This window comes from Phyllostomus hastatus, unplaced genomic scaffold, assembly GCF_019186645.2.
Source record: "Phyllostomus hastatus isolate PE091 unplaced genomic scaffold, TTU_PhHast_1.1 phas_scaffold_345, whole genome shotgun sequence".
Classification (NCBI taxonomy): Eukaryota; Metazoa; Chordata; class Mammalia; order Chiroptera; family Phyllostomidae; genus Phyllostomus; species Phyllostomus hastatus.
The window spans coordinates 610,301-637,358 of NW_025334024.1; the positions used below are offsets into that span (position 1 = coordinate 610,301).

General features: G+C 59.4%; 2 protein-coding genes across 3 annotated transcripts; one reads left to right on the top strand and one right to left on the bottom strand.

Annotated features, from left to right (window-relative positions):
- Nucleotides 1-651: 651 nt before the first annotated feature.
- On the top strand, nt 652-5,793 carry SLC22A31 (solute carrier family 22 member 31). The gene is made up of 9 exons (XM_045818561.1): nt 652-1,029; nt 2,547-2,650; nt 2,746-2,900; nt 3,203-3,371; nt 3,575-3,720; nt 3,817-3,925; nt 4,040-4,254; nt 4,639-4,750; nt 5,233-5,793. The coding sequence occupies exons 1-9, from the start codon at nt 652-654 to the stop codon at nt 5,537-5,539; spliced, it is 1,695 nt and encodes a 564-aa protein (XP_045674517.1). The 3' UTR covers nt 5,540-5,793.
- A 109-nt stretch (nt 5,794-5,902) lies between these two features.
- Nucleotides 5,903-27,058, bottom strand: CDH15 (cadherin 15). Of its 2 annotated transcripts, XM_045818840.1 has the most exons (14): nt 26,936-27,058; nt 19,716-19,874; nt 19,371-19,526; nt 18,111-18,255; nt 12,395-12,555; nt 11,417-11,545; nt 10,807-10,992; nt 9,879-10,132; nt 9,074-9,216; nt 8,673-8,909; nt 8,212-8,451; nt 7,939-8,075; nt 7,557-7,724; nt 5,903-6,557 (listed from the first exon to the last, which is right to left on the bottom strand). In XM_045818840.1, the coding sequence occupies exons 1-14, from the start codon at nt 26,975-26,977 to the stop codon at nt 6,357-6,359; spliced, it is 2,358 nt and encodes a 785-aa protein (XP_045674796.1). In that variant the 5' UTR covers nt 26,978-27,058; the 3' UTR covers nt 5,903-6,356. The 2 variants fall into 2 exon arrangements, with proteins under 2 accessions (XP_045674796.1, XP_045674797.1); XM_045818841.1 differs by lacking the exon at nt 19,371-19,526.

Consider the following 27,058-nt stretch of genomic DNA (forward strand, 5'->3'; position numbering starts at 1 on the left):
GTCCGAGTCGCTTCCTCTCAAGGCAGCAGAGCGGCGGCACGCCGCCGGGGGGCAGTGGCAGCCCGTGCTCCTTAGGCCTGACCCGAGGCCGGCGTGGGGTCCAGTGTGCGTCTGGCCCGCGATCCCCAGCCGCCCAACAGCGCTCGGGCTCTCAGACCGACCTTGTGACCCCAAGGCCCTGGAGCCGCTTGAGAGTGTCCGCCCAGAGCTCTCGAGGACAGGCCTGGCCCGGCAGCCCGCGCGGCCGGACGCCACGGGGCAACACACTCCGGAGGGCTCCTCGACCAATCCTCGCGCGCGAGGACGCCGCGAGGGCCACAACCCAACAGTCACTCCTCCGTGGTCTTCAAGGCAGGGAGGGACCCAGGGCCAAAGGCACTAAGATCCTCACCTGCCATGCCCTTTGCGGTCCCTCTCCTGGATCCGCCCTCTTACCTTATACTCCTCAGCCCCGCCCCGGTCTCGGGTCCTTTCAAGCTTCGCAACAAGGATCTGTTCCGCCCTCCATAGTCCCGCCCCCAATAGCCCGCCCCTCTGGCGGCGCTCCCCCTAAGCCCACCTGCAGACCCCGCCCCTTAGGTTCCGCCGGCGACACTTCTCAGCTCCGTAGGTTCCGCCCCCTCAAGTTTTGCCCTGGCGCAGAAGCCGCGGATGGAGCCCGAGGTGCGGGTGTTGCGTGCGGCGGGAGGCTTCGGCCGGGCTCGGCGCCTGGTGGCCGCCGCTTCGTGGCTGCCGTGCGTGGCGCTGGGGCTGGCACTGGGCTCGGAGCCGCTGCTCACCGTGCTGCCCGGGCACCACTGCCGGCCGGACCCCTCGCTGCTGCCCCCCGCGCTGCGCACCCTGAGTGGGCCCGCGCTACTCGATGCCAGCGTGCCACGCCTGGGCCCCGCGCGCGCCTGGAGTCCATGTCTGCTCCTGAGCTACTCCGAGCCCACGCCCCGCGCCCCCCCGAACGGCACGCGGTCCTGCACACGCGGCTGGCACTACGCGCTGCCCGCGGCAGGCCTGCTGCGCAGCCCGGTCACCGAGGTGCGGGAGGACTGCCTGGGGTCTTCTGCACGCTGCCCCCGCCTCTCTCCCCTTTGTACCCTGCCTTGTCCTGTACCCCCATTCTTCTGTCCCCTTGTTCCCCTTCCCCCATTTCTCTCTTCCCCTTCCTCTGGTCCCTCTCTGCCTCCTCTTCTCTGGCCCCCTCCTCCGTTCGCCCTCCCGTCTCCCCCTTCTTCCATCTACCTTCCTCTGTCCCTCCTCGTCTGTTCCCCTCCTTCTCCCCCTTTCCTCTGTCCTCCCTTTCTCTGTCTCCCCTCCTCCACCCTCTTGCCCTTCTGCTCTTGCTCTACTGAGGCTCTCTGATGGTACAGCTGATACTCAGGTTAGCAGGTTGCCTGTCCTAATGGCAGAGTATGAGGGCCAAGGGCTGCCAAGGTGGGTAGGCAGCCTGGGGGAGGAGGAGGAGTTAAACTGAAGGTATGATCAGCCAGGTAAGCAAGCACCAGTTCACTTCAGTGCCTCGAACATTTTGAGCCACCTGTAGCTTTGGGCTATGAGGAGACTGGTTTCCGAAACAGAAGCCTTTGAATCAAGGGAGCAATATAGTCAGTTCAGTTCGGAAAGGCAGATTTCCCACCTGTGAGGTGTGTGCAGGTTGGATTACGGGCAGGGGCATCCAAGGGAACAGCTCAGGGGTCTGGGTGGGAAGAAATAGGGAGGGGGAAACGTACCTTCTGTCCCATCCTCAGCCCCACAGCTGCCCCCCAGCCCCACTACTCCAATCTCCCCCTCCCCTCCCCGGGGGCAGGACGGCCCCAGTGTGGAAACTGGAGCAAGGTTCCGAGTCCCTGCCAGGCCTGCCTGGGGCCCTCCAACCGGCAGAGCGTCTCTTCTCCCGCCCGTTCTGTTCCACCCCACACCTGCCCCCCTGCTGGTGTGCCACTCAATCAGTGCCCCACCAGCTTTCACAAGTGGTTGGATTTTAAAATAAAAACTCTGACACACTGTGACCCCATCCAGGATGTTAACCTTGTAAAAAAGGAACAGGACCTTGGAAGGTGAGGTGAGGAGGTTTGGCAAAACTGAGGTCAAGGGCCCTTGACCAGGAAAACCAGGTGAGCACAGCCCCACAGTCTGTTCCCGGAGTTGCTCTCGAAGTGAGCAGAGAAGGGGAGAAGTGAGGGCGAGGTCCCAGGGACCCTGGGAACAGCAGGTAGAAACTGCTGTGCCCAGCCAAGGTCCAGGCTCTAAGGGAGAGAGAGGGCTGGAAAAGGGTGGGTGAAGCTCCATCCAGAGAAAACAGAAACCAGATCCCAGGTCACTACCCCCTGGGGGCTCAGACCAGGAATCATATTGATTCCATGTGAAACCCACCAGAATTAGGAGACCACATAGTATGACTTTTAGCAGATCCCTTGCCCTCTCTGTACCTCAGTTTCCCCTTTTATCCAGGGAGGAATAGGAGCAGGATGTCTAAGGCCCCCTTCCAGCCTGACAATCTGGGGACTCCAGCAAAGTGGGGGGACTGACTGACAGGTGACGGGTGTCCCCTGCAGTGGAACCTCGTGTGTGAGAACGGCTGGAAGGTGCCACTGGAGCAGACGAGCCACCTCCTGGGCTGGCTGTTGGGCTGTGTCATCCTGGGCATGGGCTGTGACTGGTGAGGTGCTGCCCCTCCCCTCAAGCCCCTCAGGGTCCCACTAAGCCCCTGAGCTGTCCTGACCTGCATCCATGTGTGTTGCCCCTGCCCACCAGGTTTGGACGTCGGGTTGTGTTTTTGGCCTCCCTGGTGCTGGCCACAGGCCTGGGGGCTGGTGAGGCCCTGGCTGCCAGCTTTCCTGCCCTGCTGGCCCTGCGGCTGCTTCACGGGGGGGCTTTGGCAGGGGCCTCTCTAGCCCTCTACGTGGCTCGTGAGTACCATGGGGGACTGGGAAGGGACACCCACTCAGGCTAGACCTCTGACCCCTCTGCAGGGCGGTCAGTGGCATGGGAGAACTCTCTGTACTCCTGTTGAGGGCTCTTCTCAAGAAGGTGGGTGGGCACTATTTGCTCTGTGAGCTCTGCTGTTTGCAGGCAGGCTCAGGTGCTGGAGTGGGCAGCAAATGGGCCTCAGATGTGTAGCTCCTGGGCAGGTCAGCAGTTGGTCCCCACAGCCCCAGGCAGAGCAGCCCTCTCTAGAGGACTTGGCCTCAGGCCTTCTGTGTCTGCCCAGGCCTGGAGCTGTGTGACCCCCCGCACCGCCTGGCGTTCTCTGTGGGGGCTGGCCTCTTCTCAGTGGTGGGCACTCTGCTGTTGCCTGGCCTGGCCCTGCTCGCAAAGGACTGGCGCCTTCTGCAGGGGCTGAGTGCCCTAGCAACGGGACTGCTGCTGCTCTTTTGGGGGTAAGTGTGGCGGGAGATGGGTCAGTGGCCTCTGTGGAGGCCAAAGGTTTCACTTCCCTCAGCACCTCCGTGCACTACTAGGCATGTGGGCATGGGGCAGGGACATAGAAAGCCATTTGATGTCCTGACCTGGGGTCCAGGGAGAAGGGGCCCTTGTCATCCCTGTGGGAGGACCAGAAGGCATCCTCCGCCCACCCCTGCAGGTTCCCAGCCCTGTTCCCTGAGTCTCCCTGCTGGCTGCTGGCCACGGGGCAGCTGGGCCAAGCCAGGAAGATCTTGTGGCACTTTGCCGAAGCCAGCGGCGTGGACCCGGAGAACAGCCCTGAGGAGGAGAGCTCCCTGGTTACGGGTAATGCACCAGCCAAGAGAAGGGAGGCGTGGGTGCTGGAGGAGGAGAGGTGTCACCCCCATATACACACCCCCTCATGTTCTCTCACATCCATAGAGCTGGATGTGCTGTCTACAGGGAGCCCCCAGCCCCAGCACCACTGGGTCCTGGAGCTCCGGCACACGCGCATCACCTGGAGGAATGGACTCATCCTGGGCTTCAGTTCGTGAGGAGCGGACGGCGTGGGTGGGCTGAGAGGGATTTGTGCCTCGCCCTCTGTCAGTGTTGTCACCAGAGTCCCCAGCTCTGGCTGAATCTATAACTTTGCTCTCCCTCCTAGGTTGGTCGGTGGGGGCATCAGAGCCAGCTTCCTCCAAAGACTGGCCCCTCGTGAGTCGGCCTTTTATGGGCCCTACTTCCTAGGGGCCGGCCTTGAGGTGGCAGCCACCGTCTTCCTGCTCCTGACAGTGGATCGCTGGGGGCGCCGCCTGGTTCTGCTGCTGAGCACCTTGGTCATGGGCCTGGCATCCCTGCTGCTTCTCTCAGGGGTCCAGTGTGAGTGTGGGGCCTTGCAGGCATCCTACAGGCTCATCCTATTTGGCTGAGATCAGTCCCATGGAGTGGGGAGGGCCCTGGGATCAGCCCCGTCCTGGGGTCGTAGAGAAGCATGGTGTGTTGGGACGAGGCAGCTGTGCCTTTACCTTGTCCATCTTCTCACTGGCACTCAGGGAAACCAGGGCCCAAAGAGTTAAGGGTCTAAAAGAATCTACATGCAGGGGCTAACCCAAAGGGTCTGGTCTGGGCAGGGGCAGCCAGGACACCTGACACCCAACCCAGAGTGTGAGTGCAGGGGCAAAAGGCTGGCATCGGCAGGGATACGCCTGAGGGGAGGCCCTGAGCAGCCAGGTGTGGGTGGTGAGGGATCCCCTTTGTTCCCAGACCTGCCGGGCTGGACCCTGCTGTCCTTCTCTGTTCTGGGGCTCCTGGCCTCCCGGGCTGTGTCCATCCTAAGCACCCTCTTCGGGGCCGAGATCTTCCCCACAGTGATCAGGTGAGTTTCCGGCTGCCCAGCCCCATGGCAGGGCCAGGGCCCTCTCGGAATCGGACACCCCACACCCTTCCCTCCGCGGCATGCGCCCAAGACTTCATTCCTTCATGACCAGAGTTCAGATTCTGTTCCCAGGTGATATGAGGAACACTGGTATAGAAAGGTCTGGACAGCAGCTCAGGGACGAAGGGGCAGACATTGAGATAGCCCCCAGAGAGGGTAGAATTTCAGGGAAAATTTTGTTTTCCAATTTTCTAATGAAAAGATCAAAACTTGTTCCAGGGCAGAAAGGAGCATCTTTTTCACAAAATTGTTTTCAGTTTTGTTTTCCTGGATCCCCAACACCTCTGGCTGTGCTGGGGGCCAGCCCCTCCCTGGCATCGGACCTGCCTGGGAGCCCAGCGCCACATGCCGTGTTCACGGGCCCGTCTGTCTGCGAGGGCGGCCGCCCGCCCAGGCTGCCCACACTGCACCCTCTCCTGCAGGGCGTCGGGGCTCGGCCTCGTGCTGGCTGCCGAGTTCCTGGGCCAGGTGGCCACCCCCCTCGCTGACATGCAAGGCCGGAGGGGCTTCTTCCTGCAACACGTGGTTTTCACCTCTTTTGCCATCCTCGCCCTGCTGTGTGTCCTGCTGTTGCCTGAGAGCCGTGGCCGTGGGCTGCCCCAGTCGCTGGAGGACTCGGACCGCCTGCGCCGATCACCACTCCTTCGGGGCCGCCCCTGCCAGGACCACCTGCCCCTGCTGCCACCCTCCTACGGCCAGGCCCAGACACGGCTGTTTCAGGATGGGTGACGCTGGCTGGACAGACACTCCCCTCAGATGACCACATGTCAGTGTGGGCAGAGGGGGCTCAGGGAGGAGCTCTGGGGTCAGTGTAAAGGGGGAGTCCCCTGCTGGGCCCCTTATTCCTGGGGGCCCTGACCACCCCCCCACACCATGTGTGAAGAATAAAGGCGTCTGTGGAACTTGGCATCCTCCATGGTTCCCTCAGACCCCATCCTGGGGCTGGAGGGGCTTCCCACTCCAGGCCCCCGCAGCCAAGGTGCCTGCAGCCCCTCCTACTTCGTGGGGGGCCAGCCCGCTATTGCCACTCGGGCAGGACTGGGTGAAGCAAGGCCCTGCAGCGCATTGTGCAGACCCAGCACTGGAGAGACAGCACAGTTTTAATCCGAGTTTGCTGAGAGCCAGGTCCTCTCCCACAAGGATGAGGTCTGCGTGGGGGAGGCAGAGGTGGTATGGGGGTGGCTGGCCCCTATCACAGGTGACTCAGAGCAGTGCCATGGGGCCGTCGGGACAGGAGGGGCACCTCCTTCCCACGGCCCCACCCCAGGCTCCGCTCTGCCCTGGGACTCCACACTCCCCTGGGAGAAGCAGGCTGCCCAAAGCCCCCTGGGTATGGGGCCAGGTGCCCTGTAGCCACCTCCACACAGGTCAGCTGGTCCTCCAAGCTACACAGCCAGCTATTGGCATGTCCAGTCAGACCCCTGTGGTCATCCTGGTAGGTGTGTCCACTCTCTCTGTCTAGGTGGCTGTGTCCTCAGCAGGGTGGGTGCAGAAAGCTCTCTTCCCTGTTCTGAGTGGCCATTGCATCCAGCCCTTTCTCCAGCCCTCAGAGGGGGCCATACAAGTCGGCCAGCCGGGCAAAGCGAGGGCCCCAATCCTGGAGGCAGCTGTAGTCTTGGTCCTCATCGCCCAGACTGGACAGGATGGAGCTCAGTGTCCCTGCCATGGACCCGTCCCCTTCGTAGTCGTAGATGAGAGCCGTGTCATAGGGCGGGACGCTGAGGTCACCGTCTGCAGCCTCCAAGCCCTAGAGAGAAGGCCCAGGAGGTCAGGACCCTTGCACACGCAGCCCAGCTGCAGCACGAGGTGAGGCCAACTCCAGGTATGGCACCAGGAAGGCACAGAAGAGGTCTGAGGGCTACCAGGGGTTCGAGGAGCAGCCCTGAGTGTGTGGGCACCACTGGGGGCCTGAGTCCCGGGTTCAGATTTGAAAAGAAGGTTCCCTCTGGGTGGCCTTCCTTCCTGGGGCCCAGCTGTCTCAGAAGACTATGTTCTGCCTGAGGCTTCCTAACACCCCATCTGGGAGAACAACTGGTTCTGCCTGTTAAAGGTTTGGCAAATGGTCTGTTGCCTCCACCTGTGCTTGTCACCTCGTCAATGTGCACATCGGTTGCTGCAGGCTTGCACACCTCCTAACTGGACCCGCACCTGGGCCGCCCCTCGCCAGGCATCTGTCAGGGGCCTTTGAGCCAGGGCACCAAGTGTGCCGAGCACCTGGCACGCTACTGAGAAGTGCCTGCATGCTCCCCCCTTTGCCCACTCAATTGTGTTTTCATGTCTTGGGCATCTCCTGTGTTGACTTCAGCAAGTCACTGACGCTGTGTCCAGAGGAGCTACTATGGATGCTTGAGTTTAGCTGACAGCTGCACTTGTACTGCAGGCAGGGGTCGTTAGGTTTCCTCTGCCAGTGCTTGGTGGACAACACTATGGGCAGGCTCCAACCCACCCCAGCTCAACTAGGCTCACTGCGATCCTGTGCAGGGGTCCACCAGCCTCCTCTTCCTGTGGGGCCTTAGTGCCTGGAACCCTCTGTTCCCTCAGCCTCACTCAGCTCTCAGGGCCTCAGGAGCTTCCTAGATCCCCTAGGATCCCCAGTAGTAAGCCCATTCCCTGCAACTGTGCACATATGGGGGTACACTGAGGTGCTTATCTGTGGTGTGCATGCATGGGTATGTGTGTGTGCACACACACATGTACATGCATGCACATGTGTGCCCCCTGCCCTCATCGCCCCTAGAGGACCTACATCATTGATGAAGTCTGCCATGTCTGCAGGGCTGCTGGGCAGCACACGGGGCGGTGGGGGGCACATCCGGCTGAATGGGGCGTCTCGGCGCAGTGGTGGCCGTTCCAGAGGGGTGCTCAGGGCTGCCAGCCTGGATGGGTGGCGCAGCTGGCTGATGTCATAGGCATCCTGCAGACAAAGAGTGTGGACTTCAGCCTGGATTGATGACCAGGTTTCCCTCCCAGGCACCTTCCTCCTAAGACGGCACATTGGGTTGGGGTAGGGGCAAAGGGTCTTGGGAGGCTCACCACCAAGGCTCCCTGGAACCCTTTCCACAACTTAACAGTCTGAGCCACCACACCCTGGTTCTGTCTTTAGAGGGAGAACCCCACCCTACCCTTACCTGGTCCTCCTCCCCACCCCCTTGCTCATCGTAGTTAAGGATGTTGTCCCTGAGGTCGTCCTGCAGTCCCTGTAGAAGCCCCTTGTCCCAAGATGGCTGCCGGAACCGTGTCAGGAGGGCCACTGGCAGGGTGAGCACTGGGTGGGAGGACACGGTGCGGTTGGTGCTAGATGAGGCTGCATGGGGGTGTGGCGGCGGCGGGGAGAGGGGACGTGGGGAGTGTCTGAAGGCTCCAGGGTCTGAGGGCAGGGGTCTAAGGGCATGGGCACTCACAGAGCAGCAGGATGATGCTGGCCAGCACGATGGCCAGGGCGCCCAGGCTGATGCCCGTGCCCCTTGCCCTCAGCGCAGCGGCCCCCTGCAGGCAGGTGCCGTCCTGGCCACAGTGGCACACAGTCACATTCAGGGGCTGCTCGTGCTGCTGGGGCGGCTGCCCCGAGTCCCGCAGCAGCAGGCTGAGGCGGTGTAGCCCCTCCTGGACCTGGTGCCGCAACCGCAGGCGAGCGTGGCTCACTGTGGAGGGTGCTAAGGTCAGCAGGGCCCTCCTGGGCTGGCCATGCCCCCTCCGTGCCCCATGGGGATCATGAGGTGCTGGGCCTCTTGCCCATCTGCTCACTAAGTGTAGTAACTAATCCCTGCCCCCACCCCCTGAGGGTGTGCTGAAGTGGGAACCAGCAGGACTGTGTCTTGAGTGCCCCCAAGTCCAGGTCTGCACCCCCGGGGCTGGAGCTCACTGTTAATCTGGCTGAGGCTCCAGTTCCGCGCCAGCTCTGGAAACCTGGGGCTCAGCAGGAAGTGGAAGGGGGCCCCGTGGGGGGGCAGGTCTTCATCCGTGGCACCCAGGAGAAGGCCAGAGCCCTGGTTCGGCTCACTGCACAGGCTTCCAGACAGTGGGGACAGCTCGGGGGCATGGTCGTTGACCTCCAGGATCTCAATGGACAGGGTCCCAGTGGCTGTGCGGGGAGGGGAGGCTGCAGAGAAAAGAGGCCTGGTGGGCACTTGTCCCTGCTGGAGCCCACCGCTCACCCTGTAAGTCCGCTCAGTGGAGGGCCAGGCTCTCGGCCCCTGGGCCGGCGGCAGGGATTCCCAGCCCCGGCCAGAGAGCCACAGAGCCCAGGCCTGAGCGCATGCTCACCGTTGTCGTGGGCCAGGATGATGGCCCTGTACCAGCCGTCCTTGAGGAAGGGGGATGCCGGGCTGAGCACACGCTGTGTCTGGACCCAGCCTGTGGCTCCATCCACCTGCAGCCAGTCCTCCGGGTCGTAATCCTTAGAGTAGCTGTCAGCCAAGGCGGGGGAAGGGAACAGGGTCCTGAGCTCCATGGGCCCCCCTAGAGCTGTGGTCACGTACAGACATGCATACATGCATCCCTCGTACACACACACACACACCACACACACGCACACGCCTTTGAGTCCCTCCTCAGGTATTTTCCATCCCAATCCACAGATCAGGAAACTGAGGCTCAGAAACGCAGGTGAGCTGACGAGGGCTCAGTGGCAACCGAGTGACACAACACAGCATCACTCCAGTAGGATTCAACCCACGGCACCATGGGGACAGGCACAGACACCCAGGGCCAGGGCTGGGGGCGAGACCCAAGGGCCCATCCCATGGGAACACGGGCCAGAATGGACAGGGCCAGAACCCAGAGGCTGGTCGGAATGCACTGGCAGTGTCCGTGTGCGCTGACCGGAGCCCAGTCCTGTCTGTGGAACAAGGTCACACCCATATCTGCACACGTGGGACTCAAGGCCCCTTGGACCATCAGGGACACACAGGGGCAGAGGAGCCCTCCACCCTCGGACCAAGGTCCCGACAGGACCCCTCAGGGCACACAGGCTGGGGTGCTCTCAGTGGTGCTCCTGGCCCCGGCAGCGAAACGAGGGAATGGGGCTCTCAGCTCCCTCTGCCTCAGCCCCGGGGGCCCCGGGGGGCACCTGAGCCTCTGCAGCTGCTGTGTGTCGGGGTCTTGGGCGGAGAAGGTGGCCACAGGGGTTCCTGGGGCTGCCCCCTCAGCTAGGCTGGTCCTCAGGGGGTTCTCCTGGAACACGGGTGCCTCGTTGACATCCTGCACCTGGATGCTGACTCGGGCCTGGTCCCGCTGAGCCCTGGGGGCGGCCGCCAGCAGGGGGGCCTCGTTCTGCACCAGCACTGTGAGGTCATACTGCTCGCAGCTCTCATAGTCGAGGGGCTGTGGAGAGGAAGCAGAGCTGAGAGTTTGCTTGGGACCCTGGCCCCCCCACGTTTGGGCACCCGGAGGCAGGTACAGGAGGGAGAGGGCCTCCATGGGGGACAGATCCCCCCAGATCTGTCCTCAGAGCCCCCACTGTGCTTTTCCTTCACAGCCTTGGAAAAAGTAAAAGTAATGCAGGACAAAAAGGCACAAAGAATAATGCAGAAATGATAAATGGCACTCATCACTTGAAACAAATTTGCTAGTTCTGAGGGAGACTGCGGCGCCGGTTCTGAGGCGCCAGCTCACGCTACAGATCTCAGACTTGCCCAGCCGGCCCCTGCAATAGTGTGAGCCAATTTCTTGCAATGAATATGTTCATGTCTAAATATATCTATATCTTTCCATATGTGAACATATACATGTGTGTGTGCACACATCTTCCCTACTGTTTCATGTCTGACACGGGTGCCACCTGCACTCACACACAATCACAGAAATGAAGCGGCAGCATGCTGTGAGTAGCACACTGGCTTGTGGGTGGCCCTGTCACCCCGTGGGCAGCGTGGCCTGAGCCAGCAGCCCCAGGGTTTACCAAGGACCCAAACACTGTCCCAGGGTGTGAGGAGAGGTGCCCTCGTCAGCTCTGCCCACAGCGAGACCCCAGCCAGGGGGCTGTGCACCCCATTTACCTTCACCACGGACAGCACACCCTCGTTGGTCTTGGGGTCTGTACGGATAGCGAACTGCCCATCGGGGTTGCCCTCCAGGATGGTGAACCTGGCCGCCCAGTTTGGGGAACCTGGCAGGTCCTTGTCTTCCACCTCCAGCCGTCCCACGTCGATGTCACTCACGGCCTCTGGGGCCTCCACGAAGAACTGTGGGAGCCCACCCCTGTTACCTGCCAGGGTTGTCAGGGGTGGGGACACCTTCCTTTGCTCCTCCTGGCTAATAGCTACCTACCCACTGGAGACCTCCCAAGTGTGTTTGTTTCTAGAGTCACTACCCACCCCCCCAGGGGCCCCATGAGCCCTCTCTGTGGGCTCAGCGGCATACGGGCTTGGAGGAGGCACAGAGGGATCCTGGGCTGCTTCTCCCACAGCCCCTCTCCTGGCTTCTCCTGATGGTTTACTGCTCACGGGCACCGCCTCTGTTGCCCCCAGTCAGGTCTCTGCACTGCGTATGCAAGACTCCCAATCCAAAGCACCCAGCCTCATGCCTGCCATGAAGCCCTGGCCCCCACTGGGCCTGGGAGGGAAGGGCTGTAGAGCAGGGGGTGGTGGGGTGGGGCAGTGGTGGCACCTCATCCCTGCTGAACCCGGGGGCGTTGTCGTTGACATCCCTGAGGGTGATGATGGCGGAGGCGGTGGCGGTCAGGCCATCTCCAGACATGTCAGCCACTTGTAGGGTCAGGTTGTACACAGCGACCACCTGAGGGTGACAACAGGGGTTGGGAGACAGGATGGTCACGGGGCCAGGCAAGGAGCAGGCCGCTTGCAGACTCAGCCCACACAGGAGAGCCGTGTGGCTGGCGGGGGCTCCAAGGCCCTGCCTGAACCCAAGCTTTGGGGCAACATGTGCGGCCTGGCTTCTCGGGGTCCAATGGCACCGCTCTCAACCCTAGACTCTGACCCAGCCTAGGAGTGGGCAAGAGGTCAGTGACCAAGTCAGACAAGCGTCTGCAGAGCACCAACTGCATGCAGGATGCCGAGGGGCCCCGACGAGCTGGGTCCCTGCCATAGCAGAGAGAGGGGGTGGATGAAGGTCACCTAACACAGTAGGTGACCGGGAAAAGCCACACAGGTGGCTGTGGGGAAACCTAGAAGGGCTTTCTGGACATGTGACACAGCGGTCTGGCAGTGAGGGCAGCAGCGGTCCTGTCAGAGGACGGCCACTGCTCCGGAGCATGAGGGGCCACTGTGAGGCCCAGGGCGTGACACGTCCGACTGCTCCATAGGCAATGGGTGCTTTGGGCAGGAAAAACACTGAGGGTGTGTCAGGGCCAGGCACGGCACTGAGGGCCATTTGTGCCCTCTCTCCACCTGACCGCACAACCACCTGGCGAGCAGGTACCCAGAGCCCGGAGCCAGCATGGGTGTTTATAGCAACTGGGCCCCCTCTTCCACTGGAGAGGAGGGAGAGTCTGGCTGAGCAAGTCTGGATCAGAGGGCCAACTCCACATGAGCTGCCCCTGCCCACTCAAGTGTCAGCAAGGTGGGCAATAATTGGTTGAATGAGACTCTGGCTTCCCGGTTGCCAGCTCTCAAAGCAGAGCCTCACCTCGCGGTCCAGGCCCACTTGCACCGTGCGGATCTCCCCCGTGTGCTCATCGATGCTGAAGAGCTGTGGACTGCTCTGCTCCAGGATGGAGTACCGCAGGGCGGCGTTGTCTGTTTCTGGGTCATCCGCGTCTGTGGCCTCGGCTTTGGTCACAAAGGTGCCTGGGAAGGAGAACTTGTGAGTAAGACACCCAGGGGTGCCAACTCCTAAGTTCCATTCCTCTGTGGCCCACCATGCCAGGTCCCGGCCCCCCATCAGGCCAGTGCAAACTTGAATGCCCAAGCTTTTTGCTTGTGTTATTTGCAGGGGAGGAAGCAGGAGTGTACGATACCTATTTGGTCAAGAGCAGATACCCGCACTCCCCTAAAGACACTGAGGCATCCCAGCAGGAGAACCTGGGGATGGCCTTGAACCCTAGCTGCCTGTCAGACAGAGGGTGTGCCGGCACACCCAGAAGTTACTATCCTCAGCCCCACCTATAGGGAGAAGCAGTGCCCAGGGCCGGACCAGTGCTCTGGGGCAAACAAGCCACTGAATCTCAGAAAGGAGTGGGGGCTAGGCACAGGCCAGGAGGTTCCTCAGCGCCTGTCCCCACACTCATTTTCCATCTGGTGAGATCTGGGCTTGACCTCTATCCTCCCCAAGCCCAGGTGTATGCCATAGGCCACATAAAGGAACAAAATACATACATACATATGTACTTACATACATACATAGGGGAGAAGTGAAAGTTCTACCATAGAGGAGAAAGCCAACTGAAAAAAGACTTCAATGTGAGAAACACAACTGAAAAAATGATGGAATTAGAAAAGCACCGTTTCCCAGCTATCAGAATAACAACAGATTCAGGCAAGAACTATCGGCGGATGCTGAAACTGGTGGCTGCAAGTTTGAGGGATAGCAGGATACTTGCATAGTCTCAAATCATCTCCCACAAGCCACCTATCAGCTACAAAGGCAAAAACATAAAAATCACAGTGGCGAAGCCTCGCAGACACGCCCTTCACTAGGCGGATCAGGAATGGGACATGTGTGCCTCCTGATACGACAGAGGAGGACACGGCACCACTTCTGTGGGCATCCCGCCAAAACCATGAAGCCCAAACACCACATTCAGAGACAATCTTCAAAATCGCTGCTTAAATGCTCTAGGACGTCAGTGTCGTGACTAAGGAGGTGGAAGGCTTGTATGAGGGAAACTAGAAAACGTCGCCGAAAGGAAGTAAAGAAGACAAATAAGTGGGAACATATCCCGTGGTCGTGGGTTGGAAGACTTAATGTTGCTGAGATGTCAACACTGCACAAAGTGGTCCACAGATTCAATGCATCCCCATCGGAATCCCACGGTGCCCTGACCAGTGTGTCCCAGTTGGCTGGGATAGTCCTGCAAAGCGGAAGGTCACCAGTTCATTTCCTGGTCAGGGCACATGCCTAAGCTGCGGGTCTCATGCGAGAGGCAAACAATCAACGTTTCTTACATTGGTGTTTCTCTCTCTTTCTCCCTCCCTGCCCCTCTCTCTAAAAATAATCAATCAGTGAATCAATTAACTTTTTAATATCCCAGGGACTTTTTTTTGCATACACAAAATAACCATTCTAACGTTCATATGGACTCTTGGGGAAACCCAAACAAGAACAAAGCTGGAGGTCTCACAGTCCTGACTCCGACGCTTACTCTGAGGCGCAGTAACTGACACAGCTTGGCGTGCCGTGAATACCGACACACAGACCGATGGACTAGAGCAGAGACCCCAGGAATAAACCCTCACACACATGGTCAAGTGATTTTTGACAAGGGGGCAATGACTGTTCAAAGGGGAAAAGACAGTCTTCAAGAAACAGTGCTGGGAAAACTGGATACCCACGTGCAAAAGGATGAACTGGACCCATAATTATCTAACACCATATATGAAAATTAACTCAAAATGAATCAATGACCTAAATGTAAGACCTAAAACTATAAAACTCCTAGAAGATAACACAGGGGGAGAGCTCCATGACACTGAATTTGGCAATAATTTCTTAGATATGACACCCTAGGCACAGCCACAAAAGAAAAAAGAAACAAATTGAACTTCATAAAAATTAAAAAGTTTTGCACATCAAAAGACAATATCGAGTGAAAACACAACCACGGGATGGAAGAAAATATTTGCAATCACATATCTGATAAGGATTAATATCCAAAATACATAGAGAATGCCTAAAAACTCAACAACAAATACACAGACTGACTCAAAAACAAGCAAAAAAAGTTGAATAGACACTTCTCCAAAGAAAATATGCAAGAGGTCAAAAAACACATGAAAAGCTGCTCAACATCACTAATCACTGGGGCAATGTAAATAAAAACTCCCACGAGATACCACCTCACATCCACAAGGATGGCTACTGTCCAAAGGGCAGAAAGTGAGTGTCGGCGGGGATGCGGAGAATCTGAAACCCTTTGCCTGTCAGTGGGACTGAAAAGTGGGGCAGCCGCTCTGGAGAACAGCATTCAAAAAGTTAAAAACAGAACTACCACGTGACCCAGCAATTCCACTTCTGGGGATATACCCAAAGGACTGAAAGCCGGATCTCGAGGACATATCTGTGCATCCATGTTCACAGCAGCATTGCGCATAAAAGCTAACACATGGAAGCAACCCCAGTCTCCATCAGTCGACGAGTGGGCAAGCAAAGCGTGCTCTCTAAACACAATGGAATATTATTCAGCCTTTTAAAAGGGAAGAAATTCTGCTCTGGCTGGTGTGGCTCAGTTGGCTGGAGCATCCCATGGACCAAAAGGTTGTGGGTTCGGTTCCCAGTCGGAGCACGTGCCTAGGTTTCAGGTTTGGTCCCAGTCGGGGTGTGTGCCAAAGGCAACCAATTGATGTTTCTCTCTCACATCAATGTTTCTCTCCCTCTTTCCCCACCCCCCAATTCCCCTCTCTCTGAAAATCAATAAGCATGTCCTCAGGTAAGGATAAAAAAAAAAAAGGAAGGAAATTCTACAACATGGATGAACATTGTGGTAAGTGAAATAAGCCAGACAGAAAAAGACAAATACTGTATGATTCCACTCACATTAAGCACCTTGTCAATTCATAGAGACTGAAAGTAGAGCGGTGGTCGCTGGGGGCTGGAGGAGGAGGAGGTGGGACGCTCGTGTTTAGTGGGGACAGGGGTTCGGTTTGGGGAGAAGAGAAGAGCAATGGAGACGGACGGTGGTGACGTCTGCACAACATGACGCATGTGACTAATATGGCTGGAACGTGCACTTAAAAATGATTAGGATATATGGGGTAAAAATGGGCACAGCTGTAATTGAACAATAAAAAGAAAGATTAGGATAGTAAATTCTATGTTACGAGTCTTTTACCACCATAACACATTTTTTAAAAAGCCAGTGTCAGGAAAACCTCTCGGCTAAGGACCGTTCCAGACAGAGGAAGAAGGAGGAGACCCCAGAGCCTAGAGGCGGAAGGATATCATCAGCGCCACATGGATGAGAGCTCGTGGGCGACCCACAGAACAGTCCTCATGGTGAGTTCATCAGATAGGTGAGGGCACAAGGCAACCTGATAGACAGGAATCCGGGACGTGACCGTCCCCTCCGAGGACAGTGGGACAGGTAGAGTCTTTCCCCTTTGGTGGAGCAAGGCGGGAGGACGGTGGTGAAACTGGTCAGACTCTCAAAGGTTGAGCGCAGGTTAACTGACAGCTCACAGTCCTGAGAGCCCTGACCCAGGACGTCTGTGCCCTTCTGTCCGTCCTTCCCACAGACCCCTACTAAGTGCTCATGAGAAAGACGGCCCAGGAGGAGGCCCAGGAGGAGGCTCAGGAGGGCACCTATAGCTCGGACCTGCAGGTCTGCCCGTGTTGGGACGAGCAGGAGGACTGGAGAAGCCAAGCGGCGCTCCGTGTGGTTCACAATTACAGGGTGAGGATGGGGTTGCGGTGGAGAAAAGGACCTCGCCCTGAGCAGAAGGAGAGGTGTGACCTTGGGGGAGGGGCAGGAACCGTGAACAAGCCCCATCCCAGAGGCTCAGGTGTGCAGGGCCCACATGTAACTGAGACCCCTACCCCCATCAGTGGATGCAGCAACAGAGGTAGGGCTGGCCCAGCTACAAATGACACCTGCCCACGAACTGCACCCCCAAAGTGGGGCCCAACCCCAGTTCCCAGGCATTCACATTCAGCATTTATGTCCAACTCTGCTGTTCTTTTATACGCAGAAGAGCAAGAGGAAAATCAGATCCATCCTCAAAGATCAAGCAGCCATCAGAACCAGAGCTATAGCTGACCAGATACAGGCTTTTACCCAACAGAGCACTGAAAGAACTAAGATCAGTGTGTGAGAGGCTCTGATGGAAAAGGTGGGCAACATGCATGAACAGATGGGGAACTCGGAGAACAGATGGGGACTATAAGAAGAGGCAGGGTTTTCTTTTGATATAAAAGGCATTATTGGGCTCACTGAGATGGATCCACCGAATAACATTTGTAGATGAGGTATTAGTAAATGTCAATATTAACTTCCTGATTTTGATAATTGTACTGGGGCTAATTAGAGTATAAACACTGAAGGCGTTAGGTCTACAACCAGCACCAAAGGAAGGAAAGGAGGGAGGGAGGAGGGAGGAAGGAAGGAAGGGAGGAGGGAGGAAGGAAGAAAGGTTGAAGCAAACATGACACACATCACATCTCTGTGAAGGGTGTACAGGAATTCTTGGCAACTTTTCTGTAAATATGAAATGTCATCAAAATAAAAAGTTAACAGTAGAAAAAGTATCATTTTAAGTCACAAAAAAACAGAAAAATGGGATGACATAAAATAAACACGACGAGGGTGGGCACACCTCTACCACAGCTGACGCCCTCCTGTCTGCAGCACACGACCTGCCTGGGGCTGACCAAGCCTCTGGGAGCGGCAGGGAAAAGGAGGGGGTCACTCCCTGGAATGAAATCTGCCTGCCTCGGAAAAGACTTGGACAAGTAACTCTGTTTCCTAAAGACTCATAAAGGACAGAGGGTTGTGTTTTGTTTGTGATCAAAATGTAGAATTAAGAAGCAATAGGCCCTGGCTGGGTAGCTCAGTTGGTTAGAGCGTCATCTCGGTCATCATCCCGATAAGCCCAAGTTGCAGGTTTGATCTCTGGTCAGGGCACACGCCAGAAACAACTGATGGATGCATAAGTAAGTGGAACAACAAATTGGTGTTTCCTCTCTCTCTCTCTCCCCTCCCACTTCTCTCTCTCTTTAAATTAAAAAAAAAAAAAAAAAAAAGCAGCCGAAGGGCAAGACTGCTGGGCATGGATTTCCTTTTTGGGGGATGAAAATGTTCTAAAACTAGATAAGGTGTCGGTGGCACAACACTGTGAGTGCAGTAAATGCCACTGAAGTGTTCATTTCAAAATGGCTAATCTCACATCATGTGAATTTCACCTGAATTTAAAAGAAGCAGTGGCAGTCACAGCTTTGCCACCCACGAATCCTCTCATTGCACTTTGGAAGACCTGAGGGGTTGAAATTTATATTGAAATAAGTGACTTGAGTTGACTTGTGGAAATTCCATCTGTACTGGAAACTGTTTACTTATTTTCAGACTCTTTGAAGGACCTCTTAGACTCTTGCTAAAGGGAAATCCCGGACCTCTGACCTACCCAGGGCCCCTCTGCAGCACCCCCCCTCCCTGCAGGAGCAGCTGGGCCAGGTGGCCAGACTCCTGTCTCACCTGGCGCAGCGCCCTCCAGCACTTGGCCAGTGAACACCTCCTGCCGGAAGACAGGCCTGTTGTCGTTCTGATCCACAACCACGATCTCCAGGTCCGTGGGCTCCTCCAGGGTGGATCCTCCGAGGTCCAGAGCAAAGGCCCGTAGCTAGTTAAGCAGAGAGCAAGCACTAGCACTGGGATCCCCAAATTTCCATGTTTCCCATGAGGGCCATGCAAAAGGGACAAGTGCAGACTTCATGTCTGCCGAAAACACCAACTCGGGGCCGGGCATGCGCTGCAGCAAGTGGAACTTTCCCTGAAGAGGAGACTGCTTTCTCGACGCAAGCAGGGTTACCACCATGTTTCCCCTCTTGCCTTGGCCACCAGGAAGCTTGCAGCTAAGTGTGACTGAACTAATAATGCTCTCACTAGGATTCCTGGTCTCTCCCTTTTTCTGTACAGTTTGGCTCCTCTTGAAGTTTATTTTAATTCCTCTGTACACATGAAACTTTTAATTAAATCACTTCTTATTCTTCTGGAGCATGGCCATGATATAATTTCCAGGTAAAGACATACTCTCTAATAACTTTCTGTGTAAGGAACCCGAGAGCCGTTCTTACAGTCAGAAGGAAGAGTCAGGGCACAGGAAGGCAAAGGCAGAGGCCCCTTACCCAAGGCCAGGCCAGGCCAGGCCAGGGGCAGGGGCAGACTACTCCGCAGGGGATCCGGATGAAGTTCCTAGCCCCCTCCTCAGCCTCTTGCCTACCTGGATCCTTATCTCCCTCTCCACTATCTTTCCTCTCAGATCTCACAGTCTCAACCCTCCAAGGGGTGTGTGTGTGGTGCCTTCCGGGGGCGGGGGGGTCCCCCCCACCTGCCACCCTCTGCCATGAATCAAGGGGCCCCTGCTGGTGGGATTTGGCAGTTCTGTGGGATTCTGTCCCCACCAACATCCTGTCCCCACCAAACTAGCCAGGTGGGGAGAGAACTGGCTTCGGGTGAAGAGGGGTCACCAGCATGTGGGGTGCCTTCCCGGGAGGCAGCGCCTGCCCATGCTGCAGGCTGCCCAGTCCTCCGGTGGGAACCAAGCCGCTCCTCCACGGGCCTTGGTGTGGTCCTTTGTTAAACGGGAATACAACACCTGCTTTATTGGGTCGCAGGTCATAGTCCCAAATTCCCGCCCCTGCTTCCCCAACTAAGTGTACCAGATCTTGCCTGAGAAGCGATTTGGCCTAACGTGCCCACAGGGGAATTGGAGCCCGCTGAGGGGAGGGGCCCTACCCTGAAACGGTCTGTCTTCTCCCGGTCCAGCGTGGCGTTCAGGAACACCTTGCCGGTGAACTTGTCAATGGAGAACACGCCCCGGGGCTCCTCGTCCACCCCGGGCCCCTGGATGCTGTAGATGACTCCGCCCAGCTGCTGCTTGTCGGACTTGATCTGCCGTGGCAGGAAATGGGCTGGGGGAGGGGTCCCCAAGCGAGAGGTCTCTCTCTTCTCTGCAGCCTACGTCCCTCCCCCAGCTCAGCCTGTGGCCTCGACAGCGTCCCAGTCCTAAAGCACGCTCCTTTGGGGACCCGCCGGGGACCCCCAGCCCCTGCTCCGCCCACTCTGGCCGCCCAGCCTCACCTGCACCAGCGGGTAGGGGAGGCGCTTGTGGTTCTCAGACACGCTGATGGGGGGGATAACCCAGGCTCTCCGAACGCGGCCCAGCGCAGGCGCCGGGCGCCAGGGGAACAGGGTGCCTGGCCTCTTTAGCCCCGGAACCCCCAGTGAAAGGCCCAGGTTCTGCAACAGAGATGAGAACAGCGTCACACAGCTGTGTCCTCAGTGAGCCCGGGGAGCAGGCGGTGCTGAGAGCTGCTCCCCCTCGGTGGTGGGTGAGTGAACTACTCCCCACTCTGGAGGGCAAGGGGCACCTCGCTCCACGTCAGAAACCTGAGCTCGCGGCCCTGGGAGGCCCCAGCAGACACCCCCCCAAGCCTGGGGCCCCCAGCGCTCAGGTCTGTCTCTCCCCTCCCCTGGGCAGCCCAGAGTCTGGGGGCCAGGAACCGTTACAGGCCCTGGGTGACCGGGAAAGCTGACCATACTGTACCCCCATCTCATCTTCCTCAGGGACACGTGTCTCCCTCCCACGTGGCCCAGGGGAGGCTCAGGGACCAGGCCTGGGAGGGCTGGTACACCCCGTTGGCAGGGGGAGGTGTGGAGAACCTGGGACTGGGAGAGGAGGCCTTGCAGGCAGCGAGTGATGAGTAATGGGGGCAACAGCTGGCCCCGCTGGGGCCCCTCCCCAGGGCTGACCCTTGCGGTGAAGGATGTGGATAATGGGGTCGGGGGTGGTGGGCGAGGGAGGCAGGGCCTGGGAGCACTCCTGCCTGCTCCACATGGCTGGATCTGTGGGAGGCGGCCATGTGGGGGCTCCTGGCTGCGGACCAGGGGCAGTAGGGGGCAACACGTGGCCACCCTGGCCTCCTCTTGGCTTGGATTCTTGAGGATTGGTTGGGGTCCACTAGACCAACGCTTAGGTCAGGAGGGGCCCAGAGACAGGAAGGGGCCATCTGAGGGGCCGGAGTGCCCCCACCTCCCGTGCCAGCCTGTGATGTTTTTCTCAGAACTGTGGAACCAGGTGCCATTTTCACACCAGTACCTTCGTTCCTAGCACCTGGAGCACGCTCCTCCCTCCCAACCCACACGGCTGGTCCAGCCACTCGCGATGCTGTCACTCAAGCTACAGCGCCCAGTCTGCAGGGCTGCAGAGGAGGTCGAGGAGCACTGTACCCCCAGTGAGGGGCATGCAGACAACCGGGCGGGTCAGGCTGGGAGAAGGGCCAGAGCTCTCCCCAGACCCACTGCCAACTCTCGGTCGCCACAGGTAGCCATGCCTTCCTGCTCTGACAGGGAACAGAGGTCCAAGAGGAAGGGTCCGTCCTGTGCGTCAAGGGCAGAGGTGGCAGCAGCCTCACGAATGCACCCGTGTTTCCCAGGTGGCCCTGGCTTGTACCTGAGGCCTCCGCACTGGCTCCTCAACCGGCCACTGGCTGGCCTGAGTGTGCACTCCAGCCAGGAGGTCCCAGGCCCCGGTGCTCCCCAGCTCGTGGGTGAGGCCCACGCTGGTGCGGCTCTCGAACAGGCTAGGGGGGTGCGTTTCTCACATGCCCCTGTAGCTAGACCCAGCTAAGACCCAGCAGGCAACTGAGCCTCCTTTCCCCACCACAGGCCCCAACAGCCCCTACCCTGGTCAGGTGCCCCCAGCGATGGGCCTGGGAGCTGTCTGTCTCCGGGGCCCTGGACCCTTCTAAAGGAGCTCCTTTCTAGCCGAGGCAGACCAGGTGGCTCCCAGGGCCCCTCCAGGCCCCTCAGACCCTCTCACCAGCCGCCTGGTCCTGCTGACTTCCGCTTTCTCTCCCTTCCAGACCTGGAGTATAAGGAGGGGCAGCACGGGAAGGGGTGGGCCGGTGGCCTCGGGAGTAGGGTCAGTGTGGGTGAGTGGGGGGTGCTCAGGGTGGGGACAGGCAGAGGTCTGTTGTGCTGTGTACTCTTGCTTTCACTCTCCTCAGTTGCCTCCCCCTCCTGCCCAGGGCTTGTTCTCTGGGCCCAGGGCAGGGCCCAGGGATCCTTAGACACCTTGTTGACAGAATGGCAGTCACAGCCGAACTAAAGCGGACAACCTCTCCCATGGTCCCAGGCCACCTGCCCAGTTTTGGAGTCCTTCTTCCACCGCCTCGCCTGAAATGCCAGGGCGGCCATGTCCCCTGCAGGGCCTTGAGTGCAGGTAGCAGAAACCCAGTTTATAGAAAGAACCAGGCAGCCGGCCAGGCCCCTGAGCTCCCTGCAGCCTGACAGATGGCAGCCCCGGCCTCTGAGCCTGCCTGGGGCTTCTCGCCAAAACCACCCAAGCCTTGGCCTGGTGTTCCCACCCAGTGGAGACCTGCCCTGCCTTTGTCGCCATGCGAGTGAAGACAGCGTCTTTTCTGAGCATCTGTGGGCAGCACCGAGCTCACATCCTTCCTTGCCCCTTGCCTTTCCCTCCCTCCCTCCTCTTCCCCAGACCCTCTCGCAGCCCCTAGGAATGGTGGTAGTCACCTCACGCACAGCTGCCCAGAGCGAGACTCGGAGAGGCCAAGCCACCATTTGCTCAGGGCCACAAAGCCAGGACAGGCGGAGCTGGGAGCCAAAGGGAACCCCGCTTACTCAGAGGGGCGGGCTCGGAGAGAAGTCCAGCCCTCACAGTGGCGCCTGCCCTGCCCTGACTGCAGCACTGGGTGGGCACAGTCCACTGGTGCTCCTTGACCTCAGACTCGTAGGGGGACACTGGGGGACACACTCTGCCCTGTCCAGCTGCTGCCACACCTGGGCTGGACCCTATGCTAGCCCTCCCATCCCCCCACCCCCCCAGTCCACCACAGAGCCTCGCTCTCACTCCCTTCCTGCCAGCGGCCTCTATCAACACTCCAGGATGCCTGCCAGCCTGGCGTGGGGGCAGTGTGGTGGAGGCAGAGCCTGGGAGTCCTGAGCCACAGTATGTCCACGGTCCAAGTTTAAGAGGTCAGCAGAAGCCACAGAGCCTTGGCAGGGGACCCTTGCCCAGATCAGAGGCTGTGGTGGGTGGGGTGGCTGAGCTGGACGGCTGGAGGTCAGGAGCACTTCCCAGTTTGCTCTGTGTCCTCCCACCACCCTGTTCCCAGGAGATGTGGCTGGCTGGGGGGAAGGAGCCACCTGGGGATCGTGGGACAAAGCCGCATGGACAAAGCCAGCTCACACAGAACCCCAGCATGCAGGCAACACCCTTGAGTGACATGTGCTCACACGTACCACCCACCTTGCTGTCCCCCATGCCAAGCCAGAACCAATAGGCATGATGGCCCCACCACCCTCAAGTGGACCCAATGACACCCCCTTGGGCACCCTTGGTCTACCCTTAACCAAGAACCTGAGAGAACACGCTGGAGCCCCAGACATGCCAGGGCCCCTCACTGGGGTCTGCCCTAGCGCTGGCACCCAACCCAGGGGCTGCCAAGTAATGGAGCTCCCCGACGTGCAGAGGGAGCACTTGCTGCGGCCAGGCTGAGCGGCGAGCGTCTTACAAACACCCCCACAGAGGCTGGAAGGGTGTCGCCCTACCAGACCCGGGCACGGGCCCCGGGCCTGTGGGCGGCTGGCCACCCACTGTCCTGATGTTCCTCTGGCCCCAGGGATGTTCCCATCCCATAGGACCGGTGACTGTGCCTTCCCCTGGTCAGACCACGCAGGCAGCGCTGTGGGACAGAGGCATTCACACAGGCCGGGATTCCCAAAGCTGGCTATTGCAAGGATCACGGGGGAAGGGTGGCCGCTAAAGGAGGGGTTCCAGGAGTGTACCCCAGACCTACTGAATTAGGACAGGCAGGCGGTCCCGAACCCCGCGTGATTCTTGGAAACATTGGGGAAACCAGGCAGCCACTGGGCTGAAAGGTGGGACTTCAGGGTCACGCAGCCTTGATATGGCTCTGGCCCCAGAGGCAAGTCCCTCCGCATCTCAGGGGCTTGGCGTGTGGGCTGACACCAGGGCCTGCGGCGAGGGCCAGGCAGAGGACAAGGCGGGTGCTGGGTGAGCAGATCCCCGCCAACATCGGTCTGCCCAGAGGCGATGGAGAGAAGGTGTCCTTCCTGCCCGTGGGCCTGGGGCGGCCCACAGGGCTCTCCAAGTCTCTCTCTCAGCCCAGGTGGGTTCAGAACCAGGGATTATAAGGCACGGCCCCTCTCCCAGGAGCCTGGGAAGAAAGCTGGGCTTGTGGCTGGATGCTCACCACCTTAGGAAGAGATGCTAGTGACCAGAGAAGCTGGATGGAAAGTAAGGAGACACCTGCCCACTTCCCCTCTTGGCGCGGGGCCCCTGAGGCCCCTAGAGGCCCCTGGAAAGGCAAGTGGGGGCCTGGGCTTGGTCAGGGTGTTTGCTGGTTGGGGTCCACCTCCGCAGAGCTCTGTCTGTGGCTGTACATCCTGGCTGGCTAAAGAGGAGAACGCATTTTCTATTCCGCCCGCTCCTGGTGTAGTGGGCAAACCTGAGAAGATACAGATGCAGCAGCAGCTTGGGGAAGGGGTTCCGGGTACAGGGGCGTCTCCAACAGTGCCAAGGCCCTGGGTTCTCCAGACTCTAAGAACCATGGAGTGGGGGGGAGGTGCACGGCGGAGGGGAGTAAAAGGGAGAAAATATGGGAGAACTGTAATAGCAGAATCAATGAAATATATATATTTTTTTAAAAAGGACCAGGCAGAAGGCCTCTAGCCCGGTAGAGCCTGGGCGGGGGGAGAGGCCGGGCGCTGAGGAGGGCAAGGACCCCCGTTCTGGATGCCCTACAAGCTTCTGGGGCCTGAGCCCCTTCCCCCAAGGCTGGAATCCAGGCCGCCCCATTCCTGGATGGCCTGGTGCGCATCAGGCATGCCAGGAATGGGCCCAGTTGCCGGCCTGGCCCAGAGCGGCCCCCGAGCTCCCCTCCAGCTGCTGCAGCCTTCAGGGAAGGAATGAGGATGGCCGGGCAAAGGGCCGTGGGAAGGGCAGCCCTTTCCTCCGCCTGTGCTCCCCCACCCCCCGCACTGTGACAGACCGCCACTGCAACGCAGCTGTCCTGCAGAGCCAGCAGTCCAGGCGCTGACTTCTGCCTCTGCCTCCACTGCCTTCGCCACCCCCACTCGTCCTGGAGGAGCGGGGGTATCTGCTGTGGCTGCCCTCTTGTTCTAGGCACTTTCCCGCATGGCCCCCTGGGGGTCTTCACACTTTGCAAAGCCCCCGGGTGTGTGGCTGAGGCCCCATCTTCCTTCCAGAAACCATGTGGCCCACTGGGCAGACACAGGGGTGGGGTCGCTCCCAGCAGGGCATGTGTCTGCCCTACCTCATCCATGCTACACCCCAATCCTTCTGCCACTCTGGGTGTGGGGGGGCCCCACAGTAAGCTCAGTTACTGGAGACACCATGGGCAGAGGGAGGGGACAGCAAAGGTCAGTTCTGAAAGTATATACTCTAAGCCCCCTGTCTGAGGTTTTAGGGGACACAGGCAGGGGAGGGGTGTGCCTCATCCAAGGCAATGGGTCTGTGCTGTCTGGTTTCCAGCCCAACCGCCCCCCCCCCATCCCCAGCCTCAGGGGCTCACCCCAGACGGCCCTGCTGGGCCGGGGTTGGGGGGTGGGCTGGCCCGCCTTATGGAGGTGGAGGTGGAGGAAAGAGTGTGCGAGGGCGGCCACGAGACCCATGTGGCTAGACAGGAGAGGAGTAAGGTCTGAAAGCTGAGCTGGGTTGGGGAGGGGTGGCCGGTGCCCCCTTCGCCTCACAATGGAACTAATTTGAGTGCTGAGTGCGGGAACTTGAGTAGCCAGGCCCCTGCTGGCTGCTCCCTCTCCCTGACCTGAATCCCACAGCTGTCTGGAGAGGGGCATTCTACAGCACCCGTTGGGGAGAGGGGAGGGATCTGAGAGGCTTCTACTCCCCTCCCCTGCAGCAGAGTGAGAGGTGGCCAGCCCCTGGCCCCGAGGGTTGAGGGTTGGCTCGGCAGGAATGTGCCTGCGATATCGGATGGGGTGCCGGGGCAGAAACGATGATCCCAGGCCAAGTGGAAGAGAACTTGGGAGGTGCTGAGGCACTTGGGCCCTGAGGGGTGGTCTCCCGGCAGAGGGCTGGAAGGACACAGGCTGTGGGCAGCCAGGCCGTGCTGGGCTGAGGTGATTGCCGCTGTGCTAAGCCAAGCGGACATGGCAGCTGAGGCCTAGCCACTGGGACCCTGCCTCTGAGGGGGCTGGGGGAGGGCACAAAAGCGGGAGAGGAGGTAGCTGGAGCCGTGGTGCTAGGTACCCTGGGGGGCCAGCTGCTATGGAGGGTCTGGCTGGCCGGCACCTGGTCAGCTGCCAGGGCTGAAACTTGAGCTGGCCAGCCAGAGCTGGGGGGTCTGTGGGAATTAGGGGAACTCAGGAAGCCCCCGTGGTGGGTGCCAGGAAGCCCCCGTGGTGGGTGCCGGAAAGCCGGACTCTCCTCATCAGTGTCTGGCACTGTTCGTGGGCCTGGAACTGTAACAGCAACTGGTGATTCCATACTGTGACCACTGCCCAGCCCTGACCCCTGGCCTGCAGCCTGAGACCCTGGCTCAGCCCAGTCCTCTGAAAGCAGGAGGCCACCGAGGGTACCAGCTCCATCCTGGGCACAGCCTGGCGTCTGCCCCGCAGCCTAGGGCGTGAGGAAATGGGGCGCCCATGAGGTGCCTGCAGTAGGGAGGAAGGGGCAGGCAGCCTGTGCTTCCTTCTACCTATCCTGCTCCCATGCTGGGGAGGCTGGAGGACCAGCAGGGCTGTGGAGGGTGGTGCTTTTGTGCTGGACCTGGCCTCCCTGGGCACAGGTATGCCCAAGGGAGAGTGAATTCCTGGAGGGTGCAGCGGGTAGCTGCCCCGGCTGGCAGGGCTCACAGAGGGGGGCTCAGACTCGCCCCCAAACTAGTGACCAACTCAGCAGGGTCCCTACAGAAATCTGGCCTCCCGGCCCCTTCAGCTGGGATTGCTCCTGTGGCTCCCCCTCTCCCTGCCCTCCACCACAAGGCTGCGGCTCAGGGGCCCACCTCAGAGGGACGGGCTGTCCTGCCAGGTGGTCTCCTGGCCGTCCCCAGCTTGGCTCCCCATCCAGTCCAGTCTGAGGAAGTGACACTCGCCTCTGGGCCCCCGACTCCCCAGCACAGAGCACCCTGGACAATGCCGCCTCACCCAGGACTCTCAGCTCACCGCCCCAAAGGCAGCCAGGGCCAGTAGTGCAGGGGAGTCCAGGGCACCACTGCCCTAAGAGGCTGTCGGGCAGTGGAGGGGGGCAGGGACCCCGCGTGGCACCCATGCCTTACCTGGGCCAGCAGCCCCAGGGCGAGGAAGAGCGTGGTGTCCATGGGGTGACGGGCCGAGTGACCGCCGGTGGACAAAGCTGCGCCTCCGGCTCGGACAGAACCCCACTGAGTGACAGCACAAGT